Source organism: Ictalurus punctatus, chromosome 17 (assembly GCF_001660625.3).
Source record: "Ictalurus punctatus breed USDA103 chromosome 17, Coco_2.0, whole genome shotgun sequence".
Classification (NCBI taxonomy): Eukaryota; Metazoa; Chordata; class Actinopteri; order Siluriformes; family Ictaluridae; genus Ictalurus; species Ictalurus punctatus.
The window spans coordinates 9,519,122-9,547,101 of NC_030432.2; the positions used below are offsets into that span (position 1 = coordinate 9,519,122).

General features: G+C 38.3%; 1 protein-coding gene across 10 annotated transcripts; it reads left to right on the forward strand.

Moving 5' to 3' along the window:
- On the forward strand, positions 1-27,887 carry LOC108277479 (alpha-2-macroglobulin). 10 transcript variants are annotated; one of them, XM_053687584.1, is made up of 34 exons: positions 1-141; positions 4,443-4,623; positions 4,768-4,924; positions 5,045-5,097; positions 5,303-5,323; positions 5,457-5,622; positions 5,707-5,791; positions 7,474-7,588; positions 7,683-7,803; positions 7,952-8,061; positions 8,184-8,354; positions 8,462-8,695; positions 8,828-9,040; positions 9,212-9,361; positions 10,214-10,339; positions 10,483-10,573; positions 11,256-11,403; positions 11,731-11,956; positions 12,042-12,168; positions 12,292-12,413; positions 12,500-12,551; positions 12,687-12,770; positions 16,545-16,721; positions 16,828-16,903; positions 17,064-17,220; positions 17,319-17,393; positions 17,548-17,710; positions 20,008-20,198; positions 21,263-21,478; positions 25,068-25,189; positions 27,050-27,131; positions 27,293-27,361; positions 27,546-27,651; positions 27,731-27,887. In XM_053687584.1, exons 1-34 carry the CDS (start codon positions 56-58, stop codon positions 27,769-27,771), a joined length of 4,314 nt encoding a protein of 1,437 aa, XP_053543559.1. In that variant the 5' UTR covers positions 1-55; the 3' UTR covers positions 27,772-27,887. The 10 variants fall into 10 exon arrangements, 9 of the variants coding, with proteins under 9 accessions (XP_053543559.1, XP_053543561.1, XP_053543560.1 ...); XM_053687586.1 differs by having other exon boundaries at positions 11,325-11,403; XM_053687585.1 differs by having other exon boundaries at positions 10,483-10,546.
- Positions 27,888-27,980: the final 93 nt, after the last annotated feature.

Below are 27,980 nucleotides of genomic sequence, written 5' to 3' on the forward strand. Positions count from 1 at the left end.
CTGACTGTCTTTAAAAAAGCATTCAAACTTTACAGCACTGGTGATTAACTTTATCATGATGGTCAGTCAGGTCTATGTAAGGATAAGGTTACTGTTAGCCAGCTTCCTTTTTCTCTCTGTTTATGGACAAACCTCAGGACCGTAAGTATCATATAATTCTAAATAAATAATTTAGTAATATTTGTCATTAACAATTACAGATATTCACGTTGTAAGAATATACTTATATTTACTGTATATAAATTACTGTACATTTGTATTCATATTTTACAAGGTAAGCAAAGATAATCATAGAAGCCACATGTCAGGTGGCACCAACAAGCAGTGTTGTGAATTGACTGCTTCATTAAGTAGTTTCATTACATCCAGTTACACATATTTGAAATTCAGAGCAAATGTCTATGCATCCATCCATCCTCAACCGCCTATCCATTATCGGGTCGCGGGGGCAGCAGCTCCAGCAGGGGACCCCAAACTTCCCTTTCCCAAGTCACATTAACCAGCTCTGACTGGGGGATCCCGAGACGTTCCCAGGCCTGTGTGGAGATATAATCTCTCCACCTAGTCCTGGGTCTTCCCCAAGGTCTCCTCCCAGCTGGACGTGCCTGGAACACCTCCCTAGGGAGGCGGCCAGGGGGCATCCTTACCAGGTGCCAGAACCACCTCAACTGGCTCCTTTCAACGCAAAAGACTTGCGGCTCTACTCTGAGTTCCTCTCAGATAGCCAAGCTTATCACCCTATCTCTAAGGTAGAAGCCAACCACCCTCCTGAGAAAACCCATTTCGGCCGCTTGTACCTGCGATCTAGTTCTTTCGGTCATTACCCAGCCTTCATGACCATAGGTGAGGGTAGGAACGAAAATTGCCCGGTAGATCAAGAGCTTTGCCTTCTGGCTCAGCTCTCTTTTCGTCACAACGGTGTGGTAAAGCGATTGCAATACTGCTCCCACTGCTCCGATTCTCCGGCCAATCTCCCACTCCAATGTCCCCTCACTCGTGAACAAGACCCTGGGGTACTTGAACTCCTTCACTTGGGTTAAGTACTCATTCCGTACCCGGAGTAGGCACTCCATCGGTTTCCTGCTGAGAACCATGGCCTCAGATTTAGAGGTGCTAATCTTCTTCCCAGCCGCTTCACACTCAGCTGCGAACCGATCCAGTGAGTACTGAAGGTCACGGACCAATGATGCCATCAGGACCACATCATCTGCAAAAAGCAGCGATGAGATCTTCAGGCCACCAAATCGCAACCCCTCCCCACCATGAGTACACCTCGATATCCTGTCCATGAATATCACAAACAGGATTGGTGACAAAGCGCAGCCCTGGCGGAGACCAACCCCCACCTGGAACGAGTCCGACTTTTTGCAGAGAATCCGGACACAGCGATTGGATAGCCCTCAGAAGGGAACCCCTCACCCCATACTCCCTCAGCACCTCCCACAGTAAACCCCTGGGGACCCGGTCATACGCCTTCTCCAGATCCACAAAACACATGTAGACTGGATGGGCATACTCCCAGGCCTTATCCAAGATCCTTGCGAAAGTAAAGAGCTGGTCCGTTGTTCCACGACCAGAACGGAATCTGCATTGTTCTTCTTCAATCCGAGGTTCGACAATTGGCCGAATCCTCCGTTCCAGCACCTTGGAGTAGACTTTACCAGGGAGGCTGAGAAATGTGATACCCCAATAATTGGCACACACTCTCTGGTCCCCCTTTTTGAACAAGGGAACCACCACCCTGATCTGCCACTCCTTGGGGGCTGTCCCCGACTTCCACGCAATGTTAAAGAGGCATGTCATCCAAGAAATCCCCTCCACACCCAGAGCTTTCAGCATTTCTGGATGGATCTCATCAATCCCCAGGGCTTTGCCACTGTGTAGTTGTTTGACTACCTCAGTGACCTCCACAATGGAAATTGACGATGATCCCCCATCAGCCTCCACCTCTGCCTCTACCATAGAGGGCGTTTTAATCAGATTCAGGAGTTCTTCAAAGTGTTCCTTCCACCATGCAATTACCTCCTCATTTGAGGTCAACAGCATCCCATCCTTACTGTACACAGCTTGGATGGTTCCACGTTTCCCCTTCCTGAGATGCCAACTGAAAGTCCTTCTCCATGTCCTGTCCGAACTTCTCCCACACCCGCTGCTTTGCCTCTTTCATGGCAGAGGCTGCAGCCCTTCGGGCCTGTCGGTACCTTGCAACTGCCTGCGGAGTCCTCCGGGATAGCACATCCCGGAAGGCCTCCTTCTTCAGTCGGACAGCTTCCCTGACCACTGGTGTCGACCACGATGTTCAAGGGTTACCGCCCCTTGATGCACCTAAGACCTTGAGACCTCAGCTCTCCGCCGGAGCTTCAGCAATGGAGGCTTGGCACATTGCCCACTCAGGCTCAATGACCCCAACCTCCACAGAGGTGCCAGAAAAACTCAGTCGGAGGTGTGAGTTGAAGAACTCACGCACAGGGGGCTCCTCCAGACATTCCCAGTTCACACGCACTACCTGTTTGGACTTTCCAGGTCTGTCCAGAGTCTTCCCCCACCCCTTGACCCAACTCACTACCAGATGGTGATCAGTTGACAGCTCTGCCCCTCACTTCACCCGAATGTCCAGAACATGCGGCCTCAGATCAGATGATACGATTACAAAATCAATCATCGACCTTCGGCCTAGGGTGCTCTGGTACCATGTACACTTATGAGCCTCCTTATGTTCGAACATGGTATTCGTTATACACAGTCCATGACTAGCACAGAAGTCCAACAACAAATGCCTGCTCAGGTTTAGATCAGGGAGGCCGTTCCTCCCAATCATGCCTCTCCAGGTATCTCCATCATTGCCCACATGCACGTTGAAGTCTCCCAGCAGAACTATGGAGTCCCCTACTGGTGCCCCATACAGGACTCCGTTCAGGGTCCCCAAGAAGGCAGAGTACTTTGAACTGGTGTTCAGTGCATATGCACAGACAGCAGTCAGAGTTCACCCCCCACAACCCGTAGGCGTAAGGAGGTGACCCTCTTGTCCACCGGGGTAAAGTCCAACGTAACGGTGCTCAACTGGGGACTTGTGAGTATCCCCACACCCGCCCGGTGCCTTATACCTGGTCAACTCTAGAGTAGAATAGAGTCCATCCCCTATCCAGGAGTACGGTTCCAGACCTGAGATTGTGCGTAGAGGTAAGCCCCACCAGATCTAGCTGGTAGCGCTCCACCTCCCGCACAAGTTCCAGTTCCTTCCCCCACAGAGAGATGACATTCCACGTCCCCAGAGCCAGCCTCTGCCTGGTCTGGTCTGTTGAGTCCCCTGACCTTCACTGCCACCCGTGTAGTAGTGCACCCGACTCCCACGGTTCACCCCACGAGTGGTGGGCCCATAGGATGGAGAGGGGGGTGCCATGTTGCTTTTTCGGGCTTTGCCTGGCTGGACTCCGTAGCAAACCCAGCCACCAGGCGCTCACAGTCGGGCCCTCCCTCTGGGCCTGGCTCAAGACGGGGCTTCCTCCGGGCAGAGTAACTCCTCCTCTCTTTGCTTTCTTCATGAGGGTTTCTTTGACCCATTCTTAGACTGGCCCCTCCCCTGAGACCACTTTGCCTTGGGAGACCCTACCAGGAGCACAAGGCTCCAGACACCACAGCCCTCAGGTTCATAGGGGCACACAAACCTCTCCAGCAATGATAAGGTGACGGTTCCCGGAGAGGATGTCTAGAAGTAGCAAAAATGAATGAGAAAATAGCAACCTAAATGGAGATAGGAAATAGTACAGCTGGGAATGACCAGTAATAAATAAAAGCTACAGTACTCCAGCAAAGTGCAATCAGGGAGTGTGCACCAGCAAAAGAATACTATCATAATATTGTCAGAGTGTTTCTTATTTCTAATTGTGAATACATAATTTCTTATTTTTTCCTGCTCAGTTTTATTGACATACTGTATGATACCATTTTGTTCAATAAACAACAGTTCACGTGCATCAAAGTGAAGAAATTGTCTCATGATTTTACCCAAAATCATTGCACATCTTCACATAAGATGTGCAATGTAAAATGGCAAAATGTGGAGTGAATCTCAGGTGTTTTAGATAGTCATGCTGTGTGATACCATTTTGTCCCATAAATAGCAGTTCGTTTGGATGCATGAAATGAGAAATTAGCTAATGTTAAAAACATCGTATATGGATCCTACATAGAAATGACATTCATTTACAAGATTCAAATTGCAGATAGGTACTTAGGTCAGTGTATGTTAAGGCACTCTGTATACACTTTTGCAATACTATTGATTGTTGAGCTCTGTTCTGTTTAGCTAAGAGTAAACTCAAACAGTTCCTGTGATCTGGCTACAAAGGTTTACTTAAATAACCTTTTTCCCATTTTCCATTGATTACATATTAATTAATTGAAAATAATCTTAAACCTTCTTTTCTGTCCTTATATTACAGATATTTCATGGTGACATTTCCTGCAGTGATCAAATCTGGCTCTGATGCAAAGTTCTGTGTGAGTCTTCTGAAGCCCAATGAGACTCTGCACATGAACATTTACCTGGTTCATGACAACCAGAACAGAATACTTTTACAAGAGACAGTGGAAAAGGAGATTCACCACTGCTCTCATTTTGAGGTCAGAAATCACAGAAATTTCTGTATTTATTTGTTAGTTAGTTAGGTAGGTAGTTAATTTACATTTAATTTAATTTTTATTCATTAAGTTAATAATAATTTTAGTTAGGTTTCATGTGTTTTAACATGGAATACATCTTCACAGGCTCCACAGGTTGTGGGTGAATCAGTGCAGGAGATCAAAGTAGAACTCAAAGGTGAAAGTTTTAAGATGACAAAGAAAAGTAAAGTGATGTTTAAATCCTACAACACTTTGGTTTTTATTCAGACTGATAGACCCATCTACAGTCCAGGCCAAACAGGTGATTCATTCCTGCAATATGCCTCACAATTTTGAGTTTTCCATTTTAACTATTTAATGAAAGTTTAATTGTTACTGAGGGTACAAGGCAAAACGTTTCACAAGTATTGTTTTTCCACAGTGAATTTCAGAATTGTCACTATGGATTTTAATTTAATCCCACTTGAACAAAAGGTAAGAGGAGAGTTTTATGTAAATACATTAAGAACTCCTATTTAACAGTACAACAGGGTGCTCAGTTGCCATTTACATGAACACAGACCAATGTCTATGTGTATTTTTATATTGCACAAATTCCAGTGAATAAAACATTAAAACATGTTTAAATTATTTTATAATATAAATTACAAAATGTGATGTATTATATTATTCTCCACAGTACAGGACAGTGAGTCTTCAGGTAAAGTGGAATCAAACACAATATTATATATTTTATGACAACTTTGTTAATTTTTAATATCTTTAATGCAATCCATCCTCAAAGTCGTCACAATACTCAGCTAACTGTCGATATCTCTTGTGGAACCAAACAGGATAATCACCAGAACAGGATTGGTCAGTGGATGAATGTGTCCTCAACAGGTCTGATATTGCAGCTTTCTCATGAGCTAAATGCTGAGGCTCCACAGGGATATTATAAGTTAACTGCTGATGCTGGAAATAGGTTGGTCACACACCAATTCAAGGTGGAAAAATATGGTAAGTTACATTATTAGTAACACTGGAGTTTTTACAGATGTAACCAACATAACTTATGGTAATAATGAACTGCATTTGACTTAGTTTTACCCAAGTTCGAGGTTACAGTGAAAGCACCAGCACAACACAGTGTCGATGAGGAGGAACTGGAGCTAGAAGTTTGTGGAAAGTAAGTTTCAAAAAAAATTTTCTCAAAAATTAGGAAAAAAAGATCTTTTAAAATTTCAGTTTTAATACAATCGCAATTCCAAAAATGTTGAGACAGTATGGAAAATGCTAATAAAAAAAAGAGTGATTTGTAAATGTACTTTTACTTGTATTTAAACAAAAAACGTATAAAGACAAGGCACTTGATGTTTTACCTAATCAACTGCATAGTTTTTTGAAGATAAACATTTATTTTGAAATTGATGCATGCAACACGTTCCAAAAAAGTTGGGATGGGGAAATTTAGGACTAATAGCGATATGACAAGTTGAAATGAGAAGGTGATGTGAAACAGGTGAGATAATCGTCTAATCATAGTATATAAGGAGCCTCCAAAAAGGCCTAGTCCTTCAAGAGCAAGGATGGGTTGAGGCTCGCCAATCTGCCAACAGATGCATCAGCAAATAATCCAACACTCTGAGAACATAATAAATAATAATTTATAATTAAAAATATTAAAATGTAATTAAAACATTCAAAGAATCCGGTCAAATCTTGGTGCGTAAAGGCCAAGGCTATAAACCACTTTGAATGCGTGTGATCTCCAATCCCTCAGACATCACTGACTTAAAAACCGCCATGAGTCTGTAATGGATATCCTGACATGGGCTCGGGAATACTTTGGTAAACCTTTGTCAATAAAAACCATTTGCCGCTGCATCCACAGATGCAAGTTAAGGCTTTACTATGCAAAGCAGAAGCCATACATCAACACTGTCCAGAAGTGCCGCACACTTCTCTGGGCTCGGTCTCATCTGAGCTGGACAGTAGCACAGTGGAATCATGTTTTGTGGTCAGACGAGTCAACATTTCAAATAGTTTTTGGACAAAACAGCCATCATGTTCTCCAGGCCAAAGAGTTAAAGGACCATCCAAGCTGTTATCAGTGTCAGGTCCAAAAGCCAGCGTCTGTCATGGTCCGGGGGTGTGACAGTGCCCATGGCATGCGTAACTTGCACATCTTTGAGGGTACCATTAATGCAGAAAGATGTGTACACATTTTGGAGCGACATATGCTGCCATCCAGAGCAGAACAACACCAAACATTCTGCCCGGTTTAGAATCACATGCTTGCGTAAGCATAGAGTGTGGGTGCTAGCGTGACCTCCCTGCAGTCCTGACCTGTCTCCAATTGAGAATGTGTGGTGCATTATGAATCTCAGAATAAGGCCACGAAGGCCCGGTACAGTTACGCAGCTGAAGAAATCCATAATGGATGAATGAGGGAAAATTCCATTTGCTAAACTTAACCAATTGGTGTCTTCAGTCCCAAATGCTTAATAAGTGTTATTAAAAGAAAATGTGATGTTACACAGTGGTAAACAGTCCACTGTCCCAACTTTTTTGGAGTGTGTTGCAGTCATCAGATTTGAAATTAATGTATATTTTCACAAATAAATTCACAAAGTAAAACGTCAAATAATGTATTAATAATGTGTTTTCAATATAGTACAGGGTGAATATAATTTTCAACTTTTTTTTTTTTTTTTTTGCATTTTCCATACTGTCCCAACTTTTTCGGAATTGGGGTTTTAAATGCATTACATAGTGTTGACACAAATGAATGTCTAGCATATATTTATATGATATTTATCATACATGCTAGGATTTCTGTATATTTTATTGAAACTCTATGGTATGAAGGTACACTTATGGACAACCAGTAACTGGTCAAGCAGTGGTGCAGGTGTGCCGGAAATTTTTGCAGAGCTATGATGAGGCCTCAATGATTTCACCCTGTCTGAGTGAAACGGTGGAGGTATGTATGTAACACACTTCAAAGACAAATATTTTTCGCTCTCTCTCTCACTAATGAACTAAGTCTCACCAGTTGTTTTTGGATGTTCCCATAGATGGGTGAGACTGGCTGTGCATTTGTTATTGTCAGTGTGTCAAGTTTCATGAACACTGAAGTTGAACATAATTTTAAGAATCATATTGATGCTACTATTACACTCACAGAGGAAGGAACAGGTGAGTCAGTAAAAGATTTCTCAAAACTAGAAGATATTCTGTAACAGACTGACAGTTAATGTTAAATCGTGTACTTAATATTATACTTTTACATAATGTTGATTTATATTACATGATAATATATTGTGATTTATTTCCTTTTGTTTAGATATTGCCATGGTGAAATCCAAAACAATAGACCTTTCTTTCCAAATTGGTAAAGTGGAAATTCTCGAGCCACCAACAAACTTTGAACAGGGAAAAGTTATAGAAGGAAAGGTATGTACTTTATACATTTTATACAGGTTTTTTTTGTGTGCATTTTTGTATTTTTAGACTTTTGGTACTGGTTTTATTTTTGACAGTATCTTGACAGGAATTCTTCTTTCCCTGATCAACAGATTAAAGTTACTACTTTCAGTGGAACACCAATTCCTAACAAGAAGGTGTATCTTTCAGAAGGTGAATGGTGGTCTCAGAAGTTACTACTTAATCTTACTACAGATAGCAATGGATTGGCAAACTTCTCAGTTGCTTCACCAGAACATCCTACAACAGTGATAATATTGAGGGTATGTTAGGATGAGTCAAGCACTTCCCACAAAAATTACTATTATTAATATTTTCGTCCATAAAACAATGTTACTATTATTATTGTGCTTGTGTCACTGTTATCTAGGCAAGTGTCTATCCAGAGGAAAAACACCGTGCATACAAAACACCATTCTTTTCAAATGCTGAAGCACGTATACATCTGCTCCAACCTGCCACACCTTACAGTCCAGTGTTCAGTGAATTGTCAATAGAGAGCTCAGAGGAACCATTTAAGTGTGGTGCTGAAATTCCCATAACCATTAACTACTATATTGTTGGAGAAACTACTGGAAATTACAGCATTGATCTTATATACACAGTAAGTACATGCAGTGAAAGTTTCTTAATAGAGACAGCTGCATCATCACCGGCCACCTGCATTACCTACATTGCAGTAGCTCTAAATATAATTCACTGGACAATTATCATATATTTTGCCTCTCTGGTTCAGGTCTTATCTAAAGGAGCCATAGTCCATCATGGACATGAGGAAGTTGAAGTGGAAGCCTCTACAGATGTCAGAAAAGGAAAAATCTCATTCAAACTATCTATTGTTCCTGAGCTGGCTCCTGTAGTGCAGGTTGTGGTGTACTCTGTCCTGCCCAGTAAGAACATCATCGCTGCTAACAAGAATTTTGATGTGGAAAAATGTTTTGGAAATAAGGTAACACTATCAAAATCACTATGATTTTTTTTACATTAGTCTTACATTAGTTTTTTACATTAGGCCATTAGTCTGATTATTAAATTATTAATTATTAAATTAAAAGTATTTGCCAAAAAAACCCTAACCTGTCTAAACATGTTTTCATCGTGGACTGTCCATCCTGGACAGGTTTCGCTACAGTTCTCTCCCTCTAAAGCAGTTCCTGGTGAGAAGAACACTCTTGAGCTCTCGGCTCATCCTGGTTCACTGTGTGGCCTCAGTGCTGTGGATCAGAGTGTGTTCATCTTAGAGTCTGGAGAACGCCTAAATACTGACAAGGTGAAATTAAGATGTACTGAACAGTCTATATATACAAATGCTTGTTTTTTGTTTGTTTGGTTTTTTTTTTGTTTTAAACCATTATTACCTTTAATCGTTTTTCTTTTAATCTAATAATATTTAATTTTTTTATTTTTATTTACTTCTTAGAAGACAGTATACATGCCATGGTTTTATATGCTGCATGCTATATTTCTATAGCCTTCTGCATTACAGATGTCTCTCTTTTCATGAGTTTACTATAATTTACTAAGGTTGAATATATAGCTTTTGTTTCAGTTTTATTGACGGACTATTCTTTGTGTGTTGCATAATAACTCATACAACTGACAACTGTCAGCCATTCTGAATGCTCTTCACAGTATACATTTTCAAAACCTTCCTATGTTGTACATTTCAATTTCCCAAAATTTAGATCTACATATCATGTAGGCATAAAGGTATGCCAATGCAGTTTAGTATGTTGTCCATATGGTGCAGCTGTGTTATGTCTTGTGGTTGCAATGTCTACTTTTGACAAACATTTTAGCTTAGTTGACTTGGAAGAACTGGGGAAAAGCGGATCTCTCTAGGATAGGAATGCTGAGGTGCTCACCAGCTGTGATGTATGGGTGTTTGGCCCTACAACTGGGTGCATATATTTAATTTTCATGTCAAGTGTTTGGATTGCCAGAGACTGAGACCTCTAGTGGTTGGTCTGGTATATCTTGTGTCTGTCATGTAAATAAAATCTTACAGTCAAAAGCTTGAATAACCAGGTCAGAAAAGTTTACTGTGCAAATGTGTGTAAGTTACATTGAAATAATATGAAGTTAATTGTTAATGTGTTGTTATTATTATATAATTCCATAGATATTTAATTTGTTGCCTGTGACATCAGTATCAAATTATCCTTACATGGTTGAAGATCATCTGGAGTGTGTGCATATCAGGGATGTACGGGATGTACGGATTGACCATGTTTACAATACATTAAAGGTAACAGACTGACCGGTTATAAAATGAAGCATAAATCATTGTGTAATTTGAGTGAATTTTTATTTGAATTTAAACTACCTGGTTGCTGGTTCACTGTTCAGTGACGTACTACACTGATGACACTATGTCTTATCATCTGACAGGGTGTGGGACTGAAGATGGCAACAAATTTGGCTATTAGACATCCTAACTGTTTGATGTACAAAGGTGTGAAGTATCACCGTCATGCTTATGGTGCATCCAGGCCTTTTCTTATATTATTGTTCAATAAATTTGGAGTTTCTTGTTCTTGCAAATAAGATACACTATATGGCCAAAAGTTTGTTTACATCTGACCATCAGACCCATATGTGGTTCTTCTCCAAACTGTTGCCACAAAGTTGTAAGCACACAATTCTACAGGATGCCTTTGTGTGCTGTAGCATTACAATTTTCCTTCACTGAAACTAAGGGGTCCAAACCTGTTCCAGAGTGGCCTGCACATAGCCCTGACCTCAACCCCACTGAACACCTTTGGGATGAACCACAAATGCCGACTGCACCCCAGGCCTCCTCATCCAACATCAGTGCCTGACTTTACTAATGCTCTTGTAGCTGAAGTCACACTTCAAGATCTAGTGGAAAGCCTTGGCAGAAGAGTGTAGGTTATTATAACAGTAAATGAGGACAAAATCTGAAATGTAATGTTCAACAATCACATATGAGTGTGATGGACAGGTGTCCACAAACTTTTGGCCAAATGGTGTATGTACATTAAACTGTGTGTATCAGAATATTAAGTATTTCTTTTGGAGTTGATATGTCCCCAGTGGGTACTGTTAAGATAGTCATTATAAGCTTCAGTTACATAGTTCCCTCAGATATAATCCGTTTTGCATAAGTTATGTTCGTTACTTATGATTTTGCTTATTTGCAGAGTATTACAGTGTGGATCACAACAATATTGACTCAACATATTTTTATGATGTTGCGTACGAATACTCAGGATCATTAAATTATGAACCCATCAAAACAGTTCGCAAATTCTTCCCAGAAACTTGGATTTGGCAACTTGTTGAAGTGGGGTTAGTAAATTAGCATTTCTTCTTTTTTTTTTAATTTGGCATATTTGCTTTTTAAGAATTTTAAAAAGAAAGTAACAGAAAATAATGAAAATCAGTGTTCAGCAAATGGATGCATTTCCACAGTGCTTTTTAAACCTAAGAATTTGTATGGTGATTTTACTTATAAAACTTTGCCATGGACACATGTTTAGGAAGTTAGATTTGCATATACACTGGTACTGTACTGATGTACAATAAAATTTGCTACAATATACTGAATAATGAACAATTCCCTTGATGATAAGTAATAGAAAATGTAGAAATTTAAGTGTTATTGATTTTCCACAGGGACTCTGGATCAGCACAGCTTCCTGTCACTGTTCCTGACACCATCACTACTTGGGAGACAGAGGCTTTCTGCGTGTCCTCTAGGGGTCTGGGACTGGCTCCTCCTGTTCAGCTCACTGTATTTCAGCCCTTCTTCCTGGAGCTCTCGTTGCCCTACTCTATTATCCGGGGAGAAGTTTTTGAGCTGAAGGCCACGGTCTTCAATTATCTTTCCAAATGTATTATGGTACTGTAAGGCTAAGATTTTGTCTTCACAAATGTTGTAAAAATTGTGATGCACAGTAAATTAATCACCTGTGCCTCATCGACAGGTTAAAGTGACCCCGGCTCCTTCTTCAGACTACACTCTGGAACCCTCTTCTGATGGCGAGTTTTCATCCTGCCTGTGTGCAAATGGCAAAAAAACCTTCAAATGGACTCTGATTCCCACCGTGCTTGGTGAGACTTAAAACTTTTTAGTTGAGACAGAATCTAATATGCCTATATTATATTGCATTATATTGTATAGAACTGAAGTGTTAGTAAATGGAAAGCTTCTCTGAAACTGTTATTATGCTACAGGAGTCGTGAATGTGACAGTGAGTGCAGAGGCAGAACAATCCCAGACTGTGTGTGATAATGAGATTGTGAGTGTTCCAGAGAGAGGCCGTATCGACACAGTTACACGGAGTTTGACTGTGCAGGTCGGTGTCTTGAAAACAGTGAAAACAGAAAATATATGCTTAGCCTAATCATTACTAAGATTTAATAACACTTTAACCTCATGTAGGCTGAAGGAACTGAAAAGACAAAGAGCCAAAGCTGGTTATTATGCCCACAAGGTCAGACTTACATAAGTGGTTGATTTACTCTTAAGTGTTTACATCTACATGTAGTATACTGTCTTTATGTAAAACTGGTGCACACAGTAATATACCACTCAGTTAAGATAGAAATGTCTTTCAATTTACCTACAGGCAACAGTGTTTCAGAGGAGTTGGAGCTGACTCTGCCTGAGGATTTTATAGAGGGATCAGCACGAGCTTCTGTTTCAGTACTTGGTAAATGAGAAGACATTTCACTTTGTAAGATGAACACAAGATTATTATTCCCTTAATCACTAAATAATAAATTTTACACATTTCAAATTACAAATTCCACTGAAATAATTTTTAAAAATCCATTTTATTCTAATTATTCTTATATATATATATATATATATATATATATATATATATATATATATATATATATATATATATATATATAGTATTCTTACCTATTTTTAGATATCATTTCCCTGAAATTAATCAAATATTGCTACACCTTAAAAATATTTACAGATGTGGCCATTAAAAATGTGTGCGGGATCTTACGATTTCATGCAGTATCATGCGGTATCACGCGCATGCTGCGGGCACAGGAAATACAAGACCAGTAGGGGGCAGTCATGTTTCATTTGAATAAACACGGCTTGCTAGTAAATACAGTAGTAATGCCTGGACATATTCTATATACGCATACATTCTTTTAACAACCAAACGGTGCTGTTTCTTGTACTGAAGCCTATGATCTTCTTCTGCTTGGCCCGCGGCTCTGTGAACCTCTCTGAGAACTGTTTTGGCAACAAGCAGCAGAGCATATTAAACGTTGTCGACCCTAAAAAAAATTAAATGTGTGGAAGGTTAGATTTAAGAAAAAATATTACATATGGTTTACATCAAAATATTACATTTCTCATCAACACTTACGATAAACCTAATTTAAACAAGTTTATAATTACAAGAGTGAGCGTGGTCGAGTCACAGCGGAAAAATGCAGGTTTAGTATGCCAATCACCAGGGTTCTATACCCAGCTCAGTTTAGTGTCTATTAAATGATTGGGTTCAACAACAAAGAAACTCTTTGTTTTTGAAGAGGATGAATCCTGCAACTTTTTTGCCAGTTCCTTATTGATGCGTGGATCTTCCCTTCCCCCCAAATATTATAACCTCTCAGCAGCGCTTCTCTTTGAGCAAAATGATTTTGACTCCATTGCAATGTCATAGACTGCAAATACATACAAATTACTTGACTCTATTCCTGTCATGATTGTAAAACAAAACATGATTGGTTGGAGTAAGACTGTGCTACGATTGGCCAGTGCAATGTGGTGGTTATCCGATTGGATTTAGTAGACGGTGTGTCCACAACTATTTATAAATGTTTAAAAATCCACAAATGTGTGCAGCAATCCACAAATGCACAGGATGTGATCCACAAATGAATGTAGGGCAGAGTTGTGTTTGTGAAAAAAAACTTATTTGTAAAATATTATTATTATTATTTGCAAATCTCATTTGATTTATTTGCCAATTTAATTTATTTTTGTGAAATTACTAACATATATTTGTGGGTATTTTTGTAAATCTCACTACATTTATTTGTGGATCGTAATCTATTTGGAATTATGAAAAAATTCTTACCCCATAATGACCCAACAATTGGGTTACACAAAACTACCCCGAACTGGGTAGAGACTGAGAACATAAGGCTTAACAGATCGTTTAGGTAGAAAAAAATAACCCAACATTTTTAGAGTGTATGCTTGATTATTTATTGTTTTCTCTGGGTCTAAATATGAGGATCCATGCAACATGATTCTGTGATTGAAAACAGATAAAGAAAAATCCAAATTTTACAGTTACAGCATATTATAGCTGATTATTGTAATTCCTATCATTGGAAATTATATTAATTAATTAAATACCACCTTTAAAAATATTATTATAAGTAAAAGTCTAGAGTATTTGTCACAATCTCGCTGGCAGATGGCACTGCGGCGATGTTGTGCACGAGCAGCTGGAGAGCGCGTGCACGTGCTTGAAGTGCGCATGGATGCTAAGACTTTGTTTACAATGGACATGTGCACTTGTTTTGGTTCCTGCTCTGTCCCGGCCCGGTTCAGTTATTGGTGGAGGTTTGAGGATGTGTTTTGAAGTGTTGCCAGCTGTCAGCCATTAAGGTAATTGTGACTGGTTATTTAGACCCCTCGCGTTGCTACTCACGTCGGGCGGTATTACCGTAGAGTAATGACGGATAAAGGAAAGACGGAATGTATAATGGTGCCAGTAATGTGTCCATGCTCTGTCTAGCTTCCTGGTCCTAGTTTCATACTCTAGTTAGAAGAGTGTTCATGATATAGTTAGAAGAGTGTTCATGCCATAGTTAGAAGAGTGTTCATGCCATAGTTAGAAGAGTGTTCATGCCAGAGTTAGAAGAGTGTTTCATGCCAGAGTTAGAAGAGTGTTTCATGCCAGAGTTAGAAGAGTGTTTCATGCCAGAGTTAGAAGAGTGTTTCATGCCAGAGTTAGAAGAGTGTTTCATGTCATAGTTGTGTTCTAAGTTTAATGCCTCATGCCTCATTCTAGGTAAAGGATAAATGTTTAAGTTTCATGTTCTTTGCTTCAGTTCGAGTTTTCTGTTTAGAACTTATTTCTTGTCTCCTCATGTGTTGACTTAAGTGTAAATAAAGATGTTACTCCTGTGCTTACTTCCTGTTTTGAGTCCTGTTTCATAACAGTATTCCCATATATTTAAGCTACAATATTGCTGATATATTATTTGTATGTACTGATGAATAATTTTGCATACTGTATATTGTATATGCATTTTGCTTAATTTTATAAGGGTTGACAATCATTTTGGCATTGACTCTATATTCATTTTCATGTCAGACTGCAATAATTCTGGAGTTGGCAATAGTATATACAAAAATGCTAATCTTCTTAGTGACCGCCATATTATTTACGCTTACTGTGTGAAGTGAATTGAACTGATAGGAACTTCAATGGAATATAATGTCATCTGAGTCAGCCATGATATGATCAAACTAACTAATATACTGTAGGTAACTAGATAACCAACACTACTAGCAAGTTATATATCCTATTTGTCAGGTTGCATTTTAAAGAGACCTGTTAAATTTAGGAGGTGAGAGGTCATGACTTGGATGTCTAGAGTATATATCTGCATTTACATGGCTTGTAATATATCTGTGATTAATGTCCCAGTCATATACATCAAGATGTAGGGCCCAACATGCACTGTATCCTGTGGGCATACAATGAGCCTACAACATCAGTGAGCTTGATACTTATTAAGAGATCTGTGATAATCACATGGATAAGGTGCATCCCTGCAAGTAATGTGAGTACCATAGTTGGTACCCATAAACAAAATATGCACAATAATTTTAGTCCTCTGCAGTACCATCTTTATACCAGAGACAGCTTTTAAATATCCAAAAATTACATCCTATTAGACTACCTGTTTTGGTACTAGAGGCAGGTCTCAGAGTGTTTTTAGCAGGCAGAATGTAATTTATGTAGCTGTAACTGAAGTTGCCTTCTCATCTGCATGAACAAACAGTCTTGATCATGCATAAGAGCTCTTTGAAAATATAGTGTGGGATAGCCCATTGACTTGCTAGGGCAACTATGCCCTGAAAGGAGTTAATCATTCAATCGGCGGTGTTTAAAGAACTGAATGGAAGAATCAGCCTCAGTTTCCGTAAGGCACAGTGCATTCACTGCTGCTGATTACATGCTGATCTTCAGAAAACTCTGATGGCAAGCTAGTAGCACTCTTCAATAGTGTGAGCTCATTGATTAAGTTTGAAAAATAAGAAGATTCCACTGAGGGAATATATCACTATATGCAGGCAGCTGTACTAAGCTCCTTCGAGTCTACTAGTCCTAAAGGAAACTGCCCTGGCTATCCAGAGAATAAGAAAGCAAAACATTAAAACTAAGTACAAGTCTAATTTAAAAAAATAATATTGTGTTATTTTGTAGGAGATATACTTGGCCGTGCATTAAAAAATCTGGATGGACAGCTAAGGATGCCATATGGCTGTGGGGAACAAAACATTGCTCTCCTCGCCCCCAATATCTACATTCTTCAGTATCTAGAGAACACTGAGCAGCTCACCAAAGCTATCCGTGAGAGGGCTACTGGTTTCCTTAAGAGTGGTCAGTGAGATTATATTTCTCTTTTTAATCTGTACAAGTCAACACTAGACATCCTGAATATATTTTTGCTAATACAATCAGAATTAAAAAAATTGTCTTTACACAGGATACCAGAGGCAGTTAAACTATAAGCATTTTAATGGTGCATATAGCACATTTGGCAGGGGAGAGGGGAACACATGGTAAGATTTTTACAGGTAGCAGTAATGATGCAAATGTTTATAAAAAAAAAAAAAAAGAAGAAGAAGAAGAAGAAAAACTTTTCAGTCACTGTGAATTTACTCTGAAAACTGTTGCGCACAGATGTTTCAATTATAGACAGAAATAATTCTCCATCACCAGGTTAACTGCTTTTGTCTTGAGGACTTTCGGTAAAGCACAACGTTACATCTTTATTGATCCAGAAATCATTAACAGTGCAAAGCAATGGCTAATAAATAATCAGAGATCAGATGGCTGTTTCATACGACAGGGAAGTCTGTTCAATAATAGAATGAAGGTATGTATGGTTCTAAGGCTTTCCACACTAGACAACACACTTCTGAGTAAATCTATTGAATTTCAATTTTATGTGTGCATCATTTTCATGTATTTCAGGGTGGTGTAAATGATGATGTGACCATTACTGCCTACATCACTGCATCATTCCTTGAACTTGGAAACACAGTCCAGGTAAGACCATGATACAGTTTTTAATTTTTGCTTTCAAATGACATAGGATTCTGTAGGGAGGCTCTGAAAAAGTCATAATAAATCTCTAACTGTACCTGAAACATTCCAAACTATTGTGTTTTCTTATTTACCATTATTTATGCGTTGATTGCAGGATCCTGTTGTGAGTAAAAGTCTGCTGTGCCTGAAGTCTTCAATCGGTAACCTGACAAACACCTACACCACTGCGCTGTTGGCCTACACTTTCAGTCTGGCTGGAGAGAATGAAACTCGAGAGCACCTGCTAAAAGAGTTGGATAATGTTGCTATTGCTGGAGGTATGGAAGGAGTAGAATAATTTGTAACAAACATAGCATTAATAAGCTTCTTAATGGTTGAGGCATCATTACCTAATTTAGTAAGTTGATATACTATAAAAGATAAGTAAAGATTGAAAACATACATACAGTTGCACTCAGAATTATTTAACCCTCACAAGACTGTAAGGATTGACAAATTCATGCTTTTCTGAAGACCTAAAATATTTTAAGATGATATCTGTATGTATATATATATATATATATATATATATATATATATATATATATATATATATATATATATATATATATTATATATATATATATATATATATATATATATATATATATATATATATATATATATATGTGTGTGTGTGTGTGTGTGTATAAAATATAATATAATAAATATATATTGTCAATATGCCACTATATGAATGGCATATTTCAGTTCATTATTTAAAAGATATGATGCAAGATATGATGTCTGAGTACAAAAAATATATAAAGGGGGGTGATTTGTAAAGGTACTTTGACTTGTATTTAAACAAAAATGTATAAAGGCAAGGTTTTACCTAATCAACTGCATAGTTTTTTGAAGATAAACATTCATTTTTAAATTGATGTGTGCAACACATTCCAAAAAAGTTGGGACAGGGCAATTTAGAACTAATAGCGATGGGACAAGTTGAAATAAGAAGGTGATGTGAAACAGGTGAGACAAGGATGTCCTTCAAGAGCAAGGATGGGTCGAGGCTCGCCAATCTGCCAACACGTTTGTCAGTGAATAATCCAACACTTTGGGAACAACATTCCCCAAAGACAAATTGATAGGATTTGGGGCATTTCACCTTCTACAGTGCACAATATAATTAAAAGATTCAAGGAATCCAGTCAAATCTCGGTGCGTAAAGGGCAAGGCCGAAAACCATTTCTGAATGCGCGTGATCTCCGATCCCTCAGACATCACTGTCTTAAAAACCATAATGAGTCTGTAATGGATATCCTGACATGGGCTCGGGAATACTTTGGTAAACCTTTGTCAATCAACACCATTTGCCGCTGCATCCACAGATGCAAGTTAAGGCTTTACTACGCAAATCAGAAGTCATACATCAACACTGTCCAGAAGCGCCGCACACTTCTCTGGGCCCGCTCTCATCTGAGATGGACAGTAGCACAGTGGAATCATGTTTTGTGGTCTGACGAGTCAACATTTCAAATAGTTTTTGGACAAAACAGCTGTTGTTTTCTCCAGGCCAAAGAGCAAAAGGATCATCCAAGCTGTCCAAAAATAATAATAAGTGTTATTAAAAGAAAAGTCTATGTTACACAGCTGTAAACAGTCAACTGCCCCCAACTTTTCTGGAGTGTGTTGCAGTCATCAGATTTGAAAGAAGTGTAAATTTTCAAAAAATAAATTCACAAAGTAAAACATCAAATATTGTGTTAATAATGTGTTTTCAATACAGTAAGGGTGTATTGAATTTTCAAATAACTTTGTTATTTGCATTTAATATATTGTCCCAACTTTTTCGGAATTGGGGTTGCAGAAGGATATATTTTTTGGTTGGGAGTTGAGATCAGTGGTCTTAGAACGTATAATGTGACGCTCATCTGCAGCACATTTAGTGCCACTGTGTCCAAAGACAGCCTACGAAAAGCTAAAAACTCAGCATGTGACCGCTGCTATGACACTTGTTTAAAAGTTACCAATAGGAGGACGGAATAGGATTACCCAAAACTCATGGGGCAGCCACAATTACGGTAGTGGCAATGGTAAAATGTAAACATATGGGATTTAAAAGAAGAGTAGTTTGTTGAACTGTGGCAGCAGAGCGAATGTCTTGTTGTAGAGACATACATGCCTTAAAGCTTCCATGTATGTAGCTAGCTAATTAGCAAGCAAGTTCTCTGTTCATCAAGTATATTTACTATTATGAAAGCATGAATCTATCTCATGCTTTCCAGTTTAGGTACAAACCTGACTTTGTGGATTGAATAATCTTGCACATGGGCATTTGTGGAGAGAATTAGATTTTTTTTGTTGTTGTTGTATTAGTTGTAAGCTCTTCTCAATTAGCTCAAATATGTATTAATAAACTTTCTTAGACTGTTTTTAAGGCTTTGGTTAATATGTGTTCACTAACTTTTATGCACATCACAGTAATACCTTGCATTTTAGAGGGCTGAATAATTTTGAGTGCTGTAGATGATGATGATGTGAAAATTAGTGGACCAAGAAGTGTTCCAGCTTTAAGCATGCTGAGACCATAAAAATCAGTCTTAATTATCTTGTGTCTCTTTAATTTTAGATGGTCGGCTTCACTGGTCTCAGTCAGCATCAGATGACTCCGGCTCATTGTCAGTGGAAATCAGTTCTTACGTGCTGCTAGCTGTTCTCACTGCAGGTCAACTCACTACAGCTGATTTGGGATACGCTAATAGGATTGTCAGCTGGCTGGTGAAGCAGCAAAATCCCTATGGAGGCTTTTCCTCCACACAGGTAACTCAGTTAATTGGCATTTATTTAATTGCAATTCCAACTTCACTGTCTCCAAATTTAACTTGCTACAAGAGGCCTGAACAAGCAGCTCAAATACACAGACTATACAACACCTCCAAACCACACACAAAGCACCAAACAATAGTTAAAATGTAGACCAAAACCCACCAATTTCTAAGTATTAAGAATTCACTGTTAAATAATCAGCAGAGCAATGACTGTAGAATTAAAGACACTCTGAGAAGTATAGTCTTTCCACCAGCTGAGCTTACCCTGTCACCGAAAGACAATAAAAGGCCAAAATTAGCCTTTTGTTTCTTGTAAATTTCAGAAAGAGACTTACTTAGACTTAGACTTACTTACTTCACTGATGCCCAAGAAGGTAACATGATACATTAAGAGCCAGGGGGTTGTAAACTTTTGAAAAGTATGATTGGTGTAAATTTTTAGTATTTTGTCTTCTGGGAGACATGTAAATATCTTATTTATCATCTGAAGGGCAGTACTAAATAATAAAAAAAAAAGATCTATAAACAAAATAATAACAATTTACACTGATCATCCTGTTCAAAAGTTTACACCCCCCTGGCTCTTAATGTATTGTGTTACCTTCTTGAGCATCAGTGAATGTTGGCACCTTTTGTAATAGTTGTGTACGAGTCCCTCAGTTGTCCTCAGTGTGAAAAGATGGATCTCAAAATCATATAGCTGCTGTTGGAAAGGGGTCAAATATGCAGAATATGTTGGAAAAGCAAATAATGTGCAGGACCTGGAGGATTTTTAAGAAAGAACAGTAGGCAGTTTAACTGCTCAGGACAAACAAGGGTACGTAAACTTTTGAATAGGGTAATTTGTATAAATTCAGTTATGAGTGTGTCTTGTGGACTATATGTAAACTGTTATGTGAAATATCTTATTCAGGACAGTATTAAATAAAAAATAACATGGGATTTTTATGATCGCTCTTATTTTGTTAAAAGTTTTAAGATTTTTCAGGGGTATATAAGCTTCCAACTGCAACTGTAGTTTTGAAAATATAATTGATTTCCTCCTCTTTTAATCAGGACACAGTTGTGGCCCTCCAAGCTCTGGCTCTGTACTCCACTAAAGTGTTCAGCTCAGACGGCTCTAGCACAGTAACTGTAAAGTCAGAAGGTGGACATAGTCACAACTTTGTTGTGAACCAGAACAACAATTTACTGTACCAAGAAAGATCACTGCAGGATGTTCCTGGCAAATACAGCATTGATGTGAAGGGCTCCACCTGTGTGTCAGTGCAGGTCAGTACATCTTGATGTCTTGATAAGAGCTTTATCAATCTTCTGTCAAAATTCTGATAAAGCTCACAAGTGAAATGAGTAGAGCCACATCTAGTTTTTCAGGTGCTGATATTTTTGTAACATCTATCGCAACACTGGTGTTGGCATTTTGGTAAGCTATGCTTCCTACCCAGGTAATACTGAAATGTTTAATATTCGTGAGGTGCAGTGGCATATTGTAATCTAGTTGACCATGCATTTTGTGATGCATTAACACTTGCCTACAGGGTTGCCAGGCAAAAACAAAAACAAAAAAACCCCACAAAAAAAAACAAAAAAACAATGGCCATTTAAAACTAGCCTAAAATCCAGCCCAATCAGCTATAAAACCAGGCCAATTTCAAATCCTAACATTGGACTCAGTATTGCAAATTCCAAAATATAATTTCAATATATATTAAAAGTAAAAGTATACATTTTAAGCAAAGCAGTATTAAAATCATGCAACTGTTAAAAAGATTAAGTGCCTAATATGGTCTTGTATTATTAGATAGATGGTGAGTCCCAACTCAGATTTTACAATAAAGTTTCACAATTCTTCATTTCCTGAATAATAGCAAAAGCACAAAACGTGGACTGAAGCATACAGTCCCCTGTCAAAGTACTGAAACAGCAAAGCCGATTCTGTTGTTTTCGCCTATGAAGACTGCATTGTTGTTGTTGTTGTTAAAAAGCATATACCAACATGAAGGCCAGAGAGCTGTCCATGGGAGAGAAGCAAGCCATTTTGAATCTGAAAAAGAGGGAAAATCTATCATAGTTATTGCCCAAGCATTGGGCATAGCCAATATAACAATTTGGAATGTCCTGAAAAAGAAAGAAACCACCGGTATACTAATAAGACATGGAATGGGTCAGCCAAAGAAAATAACAGCAATTGATGACAGTAGCATTGTGAGAGCTGTGAAAAAAAAAACAACCCAAAACAACAGTTAGAGACATCACCAACAACCTCCAGAGGGCAGGGGTGAAGGTATCACAATCCACCATTCAAAGACTTCAAGTGCAGAAATATAGAAGCCATACCACAAGATGCAAACCTCTCATGAGCAGTAAGAATCAGAAAGATTGGAATTTACATACAAATACAGAAATGAGACACAAAAGGTCTGGAACCAAGATTAACTTCTACCAAAGTCATGGAAAGCCCAAAGTGTGGAGAAAGAAACAATCTGTTCATGATCCAAAACATAGAATCTCATCAAGCATGGTTGAGGCAGGGTCATGGCTTGGGCTGCATGGCTGCTTCTGGAACATGTTCATTAATCTTTATTGATGATGTAACTCATGATGGTAGCAGAAACTTCAAAATCTCTCTCCCAATTAACAGATAAATGCATCCAATCTAATTGGGAGGAATGTTATTCTGCAATAAGACAACTGACCCAAAACACTGCCAACACAACAAAGGAGTTCATCATGGGGAAAAAGTTGAAGGTTTTAGACTGGCCAAGTTACTCAACAGACCGTAACCCAGTTGAACATGCATTTCACCTCTGAAGAGGAGACTGAAGAAACAATCCCCACGAAACAAACAACAACTGAAAGAGGCTGTGGTAAAAGCCTGGAATAGCATCACAAAAGAAAAAACCAGCAAAAAAGGTGATGTCAGTGAGTCACAGGCTTGGCGCGGTTATTGCAAGCAAGGGATATGCAACCAAATATTAAGTATTATTTACTTTAATTTACTTTAATCTGTTCCATTAATTTTGCTCAACTAAAAATTTGGTGATATGCCACAAAAGGTGCCATGTTGTAAGTTGTTCAACACATCTAGATGTATATATCAGGAAAGGAAAGCTGAAATTTGGATCTATCGTCTTATATTCATCTTTTCATCTCAAACCCAAATGTATTCAGTGTACAGCAAAAACAAAAGAATTGTCCTTGCCGTTCCAGTACTTTCAGAGGGGACTGTAACCTTCGCAATTAAGTCTCACTGAATTTTCTGTAAATGGTAGGAATCATAATAAACATGCTTAATAAATATTAGGTCACAGTGAACAATGAACAGCCTCTTAAAAATAAATAAAAGGAATTTAAATTTGAGAATAAACACTTTTACTCTCACAGTATGGTCCGATCAAGCTATGTTACATATATTAAAGAAATAAATGTGTGTATATACAGTATATTTACACATACAGTATGTGCAGATGCTATAATCTGTTAAAATTAGGAGTTTGTGTGATGTAAAAAAAATAATAATAATAATTAAATCAAGATAAATCATGTCAGATAAATCTTTTTCCTCCATTATTGAGATATAGCAATCCAGAAAACTTAAGTGAAAATCAAATAGAAACATTTTAGGTTAAAAAAAAATGTAAAAAGAAGAAGAAGAAACTTACAACTACCTAAGAGGCAGGCTGCCATGGCCCCAGCCCACCACCAGTGGGAGACGGAGAGCTACCATTCAGTAATTAGTGACAACAGGCCAGTGTGGGGTCACCTTTTGCTTCTTCTCAAGGCCTTGTCCGACTTCTGTAGGCCATATGCCTTGGTTAGCACTTTGTGTACATCAGTTTTTAGTTAGCTCTGCACTTGGCTTTACCCCCAATCTCAGTTCAGGGCACAGTGGATAGCAACTACTGTCTTTAGGATGCCACTACTGGGGTTTCAGCCTGTGTCTGGGCCAGTCCCCCATTACATACACAAATGTGCGTAACTAATGATTTGTTAAAGCATCTTTTGCTTGTAATAAAGCACGGGATAATTTAAGGATGGGTACGAGTCTATTATTTTCAAGCACCTCTCGATTTGGCAATTTTATTCCACTCTTCATTGCAAAAATTCTCCAAATCTATCAAATTGCGAGGGGATCACCTGTGCACAGCTCTCTTCAAAGGGACTCATGAACAACTAGAACATAAAAACATGATCATTCATTATCATGGTCATGGATCACACAAGGTAACAGCACCACAGTATTAAGAATCAAGCACATATATTTCTCTTTGTTTTTTACTTGAATTTTGTTGTTACACTGTCACATTAAAGGTGGAATCACATGATGTTCACATCAGTTACTGTTAACATCAAACGTCTGAATGGTATAAAAATGAGAACTCAGTGATTTCAACTGTGACATGGCCGTTGGTGGCCTGAGTAAAAAACTGTTTCAAAAACTGTTGATCTCCTGATATTTTCACATACAACAGTTTGGAGATTTTGGTATGAACATTTACATTTATGGCATTTGACAGATGCCCTTTTCTGGAACGACTTGTGTCTTTTGTCTCAATCAATAGGTATGATCAACAAAAAACATCCAGTGAGTGACAGTTCTGCAGGTCAGAGGAGAATAGCCAGACTGGTTGGAGATAACAGGAAGGATAGAGCAACTCAAATAATCATTCTTTACAAATGTGGTGAACAGAAACAAATCTGAATGCATAACATTGTGGCCAATGGGCTACAACAGCAGAGGAACACATCAGGTTCCCCTCTCTTATTAAAACTGAAAGGGGGACTGATGTACACAGTGGTGTTTTAAGAGACACATTCTGTGTATTGACTTTCTCATGGTTTTTACTGTTGCCACTTGCAGACAGCCCTTTTCTACAATGTTCCCACACCTACTGAAACCAGTACACTGTGCATCACAGCTACAACTGAGGGAAACTGCACAAAATCATTTGGATACACGGTGTCCCTCAACTTCACTGTCATGTAAGAATGAATACGTCATTAAACCATGACGTATAAAAACGAGTGGATGATTTTCACAGATGATTTAGAAACAGACTGTCTTTTTGTTTTTTGTTTTTTACAATAGCATAAATCATATAAAATGAAATAAAAACCTGCAAATATTGCACAATCAGTAATATTTTGCAAGCACAAACATACAGCACAACCGACAAATAACTTATTACAGCTGAATAAGTACTGTAACATACAGTACCTCGGGATCAAATACCTGATTTGTGCATGCCATTTCCATTAAGGAGCTGGATATTGGGGCCTGTCTCATGAAGTAGGATTTATTGTTTAGCTAGCTATCTTTAGGTTTTATCTTACCCTGGACATCCTGTAGGTACTTTTTACTAGGTTATATCACCATGGTAACTTCTGCTGTAAAGCTAACTGTAAAGCTTACCACGGCAGGTTAAGTTCAGTATCACAGACAGTAAACAGCTCTTGGACAAATCTGTTGTCAGAAAAAATGATCACTTTACCCTTTTTACCATTATTAGACACAGCATTCTGCTTTGAGGAGACAGCTTAGTTTGTACAAGCCATCAGTCATGTAGCCATTGAATGCATTTTGATAGTGACTATATCAAATATATTTGATCAGTACATATGTTCACTGAAGGGAAGCACGGTAAACGGACTGGTATCCCTTCCACAGTGTATTCCTGCCACGTGCCCAGTGCTCCCAGGAGAGGCTCCAGATCCACCACAACCCTGATCAGGATAAAAGTAATTATTGAACATGAATGAATGCACAGATCCTTTGCCATAGTTTATTTATTATTTAAAATGGATATTAGAAGGTGTCCGAACACTTGAAACATATATAAACCCCACTGACTGTAGCATAACTCAAACTTCTTATTCTAGCTTGTACTGCTCACATTAATTCCCCTTAACTCTCCACACACAGCAACTCTCTCCCTTCTTTTTCTGACTCAGTAATATTCACTACAAGTATTTACCCGTGCCCCAACGTGACACAAAATAACATGAACCAACACATTCCCAGGACACATCAACCTCTCATATGCAAGAGACAGGACTGAAATAAAAATGGTAGAGGAATAAAAACACAAGGTGCTACTAGCAATCGTAGCACTGTAATATGTTACACATGTCCAAACTTGGCATACACATTAGCAAATTTCCCAGTTTAGACTAGAGTTTTAAATTTAAATTTTGCTGGGATCAATGCTTTATATGCTTCCCATTTATAGACCATTAAAGTGCACCTATTATGTTTTTTTTAAATAATACCTTTCATGTAGTGTGTTATAGAGCTGTTTGTGAATGTAAAAATTCTGCAAAGTTTCAAAAATCAAAGCGCATGACAGAGTTATTGACTCCCAAAAGAAGGAACCGATTCTGAACAGCTGAAACGAGTCGTTAGTAATTCCAGACTTACTTCCTGTACTAACCTACGTAGGTTTATAACAAAAAACCCCGCCTCTGGTCTTCACTGACTGCTCACTGACAGTGGTAGACCAATCACAACAGACTAAGACTCAGTGATCTGCTACTTAGGAGAGCAGATTAATTTCTTCTTCAGGCTCTCATTGGCTGATTCTTACTGCTGCACACATTACGCATTTTATCAGACCAAATCAGGGCTTAATTTGTGTCATGTGCACTAGGCTTTATGTTTGGTCAAGACAGTAACCAAATCACTAGGTTAAATCTGCTTGGTGAGACAGGCTCCTAACAACTGATCAAAAAACCAGTAAATTCACTGCCGGCCTTCTTACAATTAATGAGTAAATATTCTTTTTTTAATTATTATTATTAACTGACTGTGTTTTTGTGTGTTTGCTTGTTTGTTTTGATTTTCAGATATAATGGGGCATTAAACAGTACTAACATGGTCATAGTGGATATAAAACTCTTCTCGGGGTTCACAGCAGATCCTGCTGAAGTAAGGAGAAGCAGTGTGCTATAAAAATACTGTTGCTAAAAAATATTCTGTTAAGTGTGTGTCTATACATAATTAGATGCTATATGCCAGTGCCTTTATACTGCATATGCCGTTCAACTATCAACTTAATAAGGCAAGATAACAAGTTTGGTTTTTTTTAGCTGAAAAATCAGATTTTGGTGGAACGAGTTGATTCCAAAGATGACCATATTATCCTGTATATAAAAGAGGTAAGAGGAGAACACATTTTTATAACATTTATATAACATTTTATTACGATATTACACAAATGTGCTGCATATCCACTGTAAAAAAAAACAAACAAACAAACAAAAAAAAACATGTATGCTTTATTTCACACACAATGATGTACTTACTCTGTTTACAATATGATGACTGGTATATCTCCAACAGCTCCTAAGGAATATTCCAATCAACTATAAATTACACATTAAACAGGTGCTTCCTGTCAAGAATCTCAAGCCAGCTGTGATCAAAGTTTATGATTACTACCAAACAAGTAAGATTTCCCTGAGTTATGGGATTTAAATTCTGTTATTGTGACTGTATTGCTTCCACTTACCGATTCTTTCATTTAGGTGACCAGTCTGAGACGGAGTACACATCCCCATGTGTGTAAGCTTCCTGATTTGCATTAAAGATACAAAAAAGGTCTGCATATCATTGTTGTGGTGGTTTTGTCAAGCCTGAGACCTTGCGTTATTCAAATATCAAATATATATTGTGTTGCTGTTGTGTTTGACTTTTAGTGGATTTTTTTTTGACACTTAGGGTTAAATCTAATCAGCCATAATGAACCTAGCACAGTAGAATCACAGCTTATCAGTG

Excerpts from the sequence above, each read along its gene's own strand:
- LOC108277479 (XM_053687584.1), top strand. The coding sequence starts at position 56 with ATGATGGTCAGTCAGGTCTATGTAAGGATAAGGTTACTGTTAGCCAGC. Across the intron at positions 5,098-5,302 it reads TAATCCCACTTGAACAAAAG|TACAGGACAGTGAGTCTTCA; the intron begins GTAAGAGGAGAG and ends TATTCTCCACAG. Across the intron at positions 8,355-8,461 it reads CAACAGTGATAATATTGAGG|GCAAGTGTCTATCCAGAGGA; the intron begins GTATGTTAGGAT and ends ACTGTTATCTAG.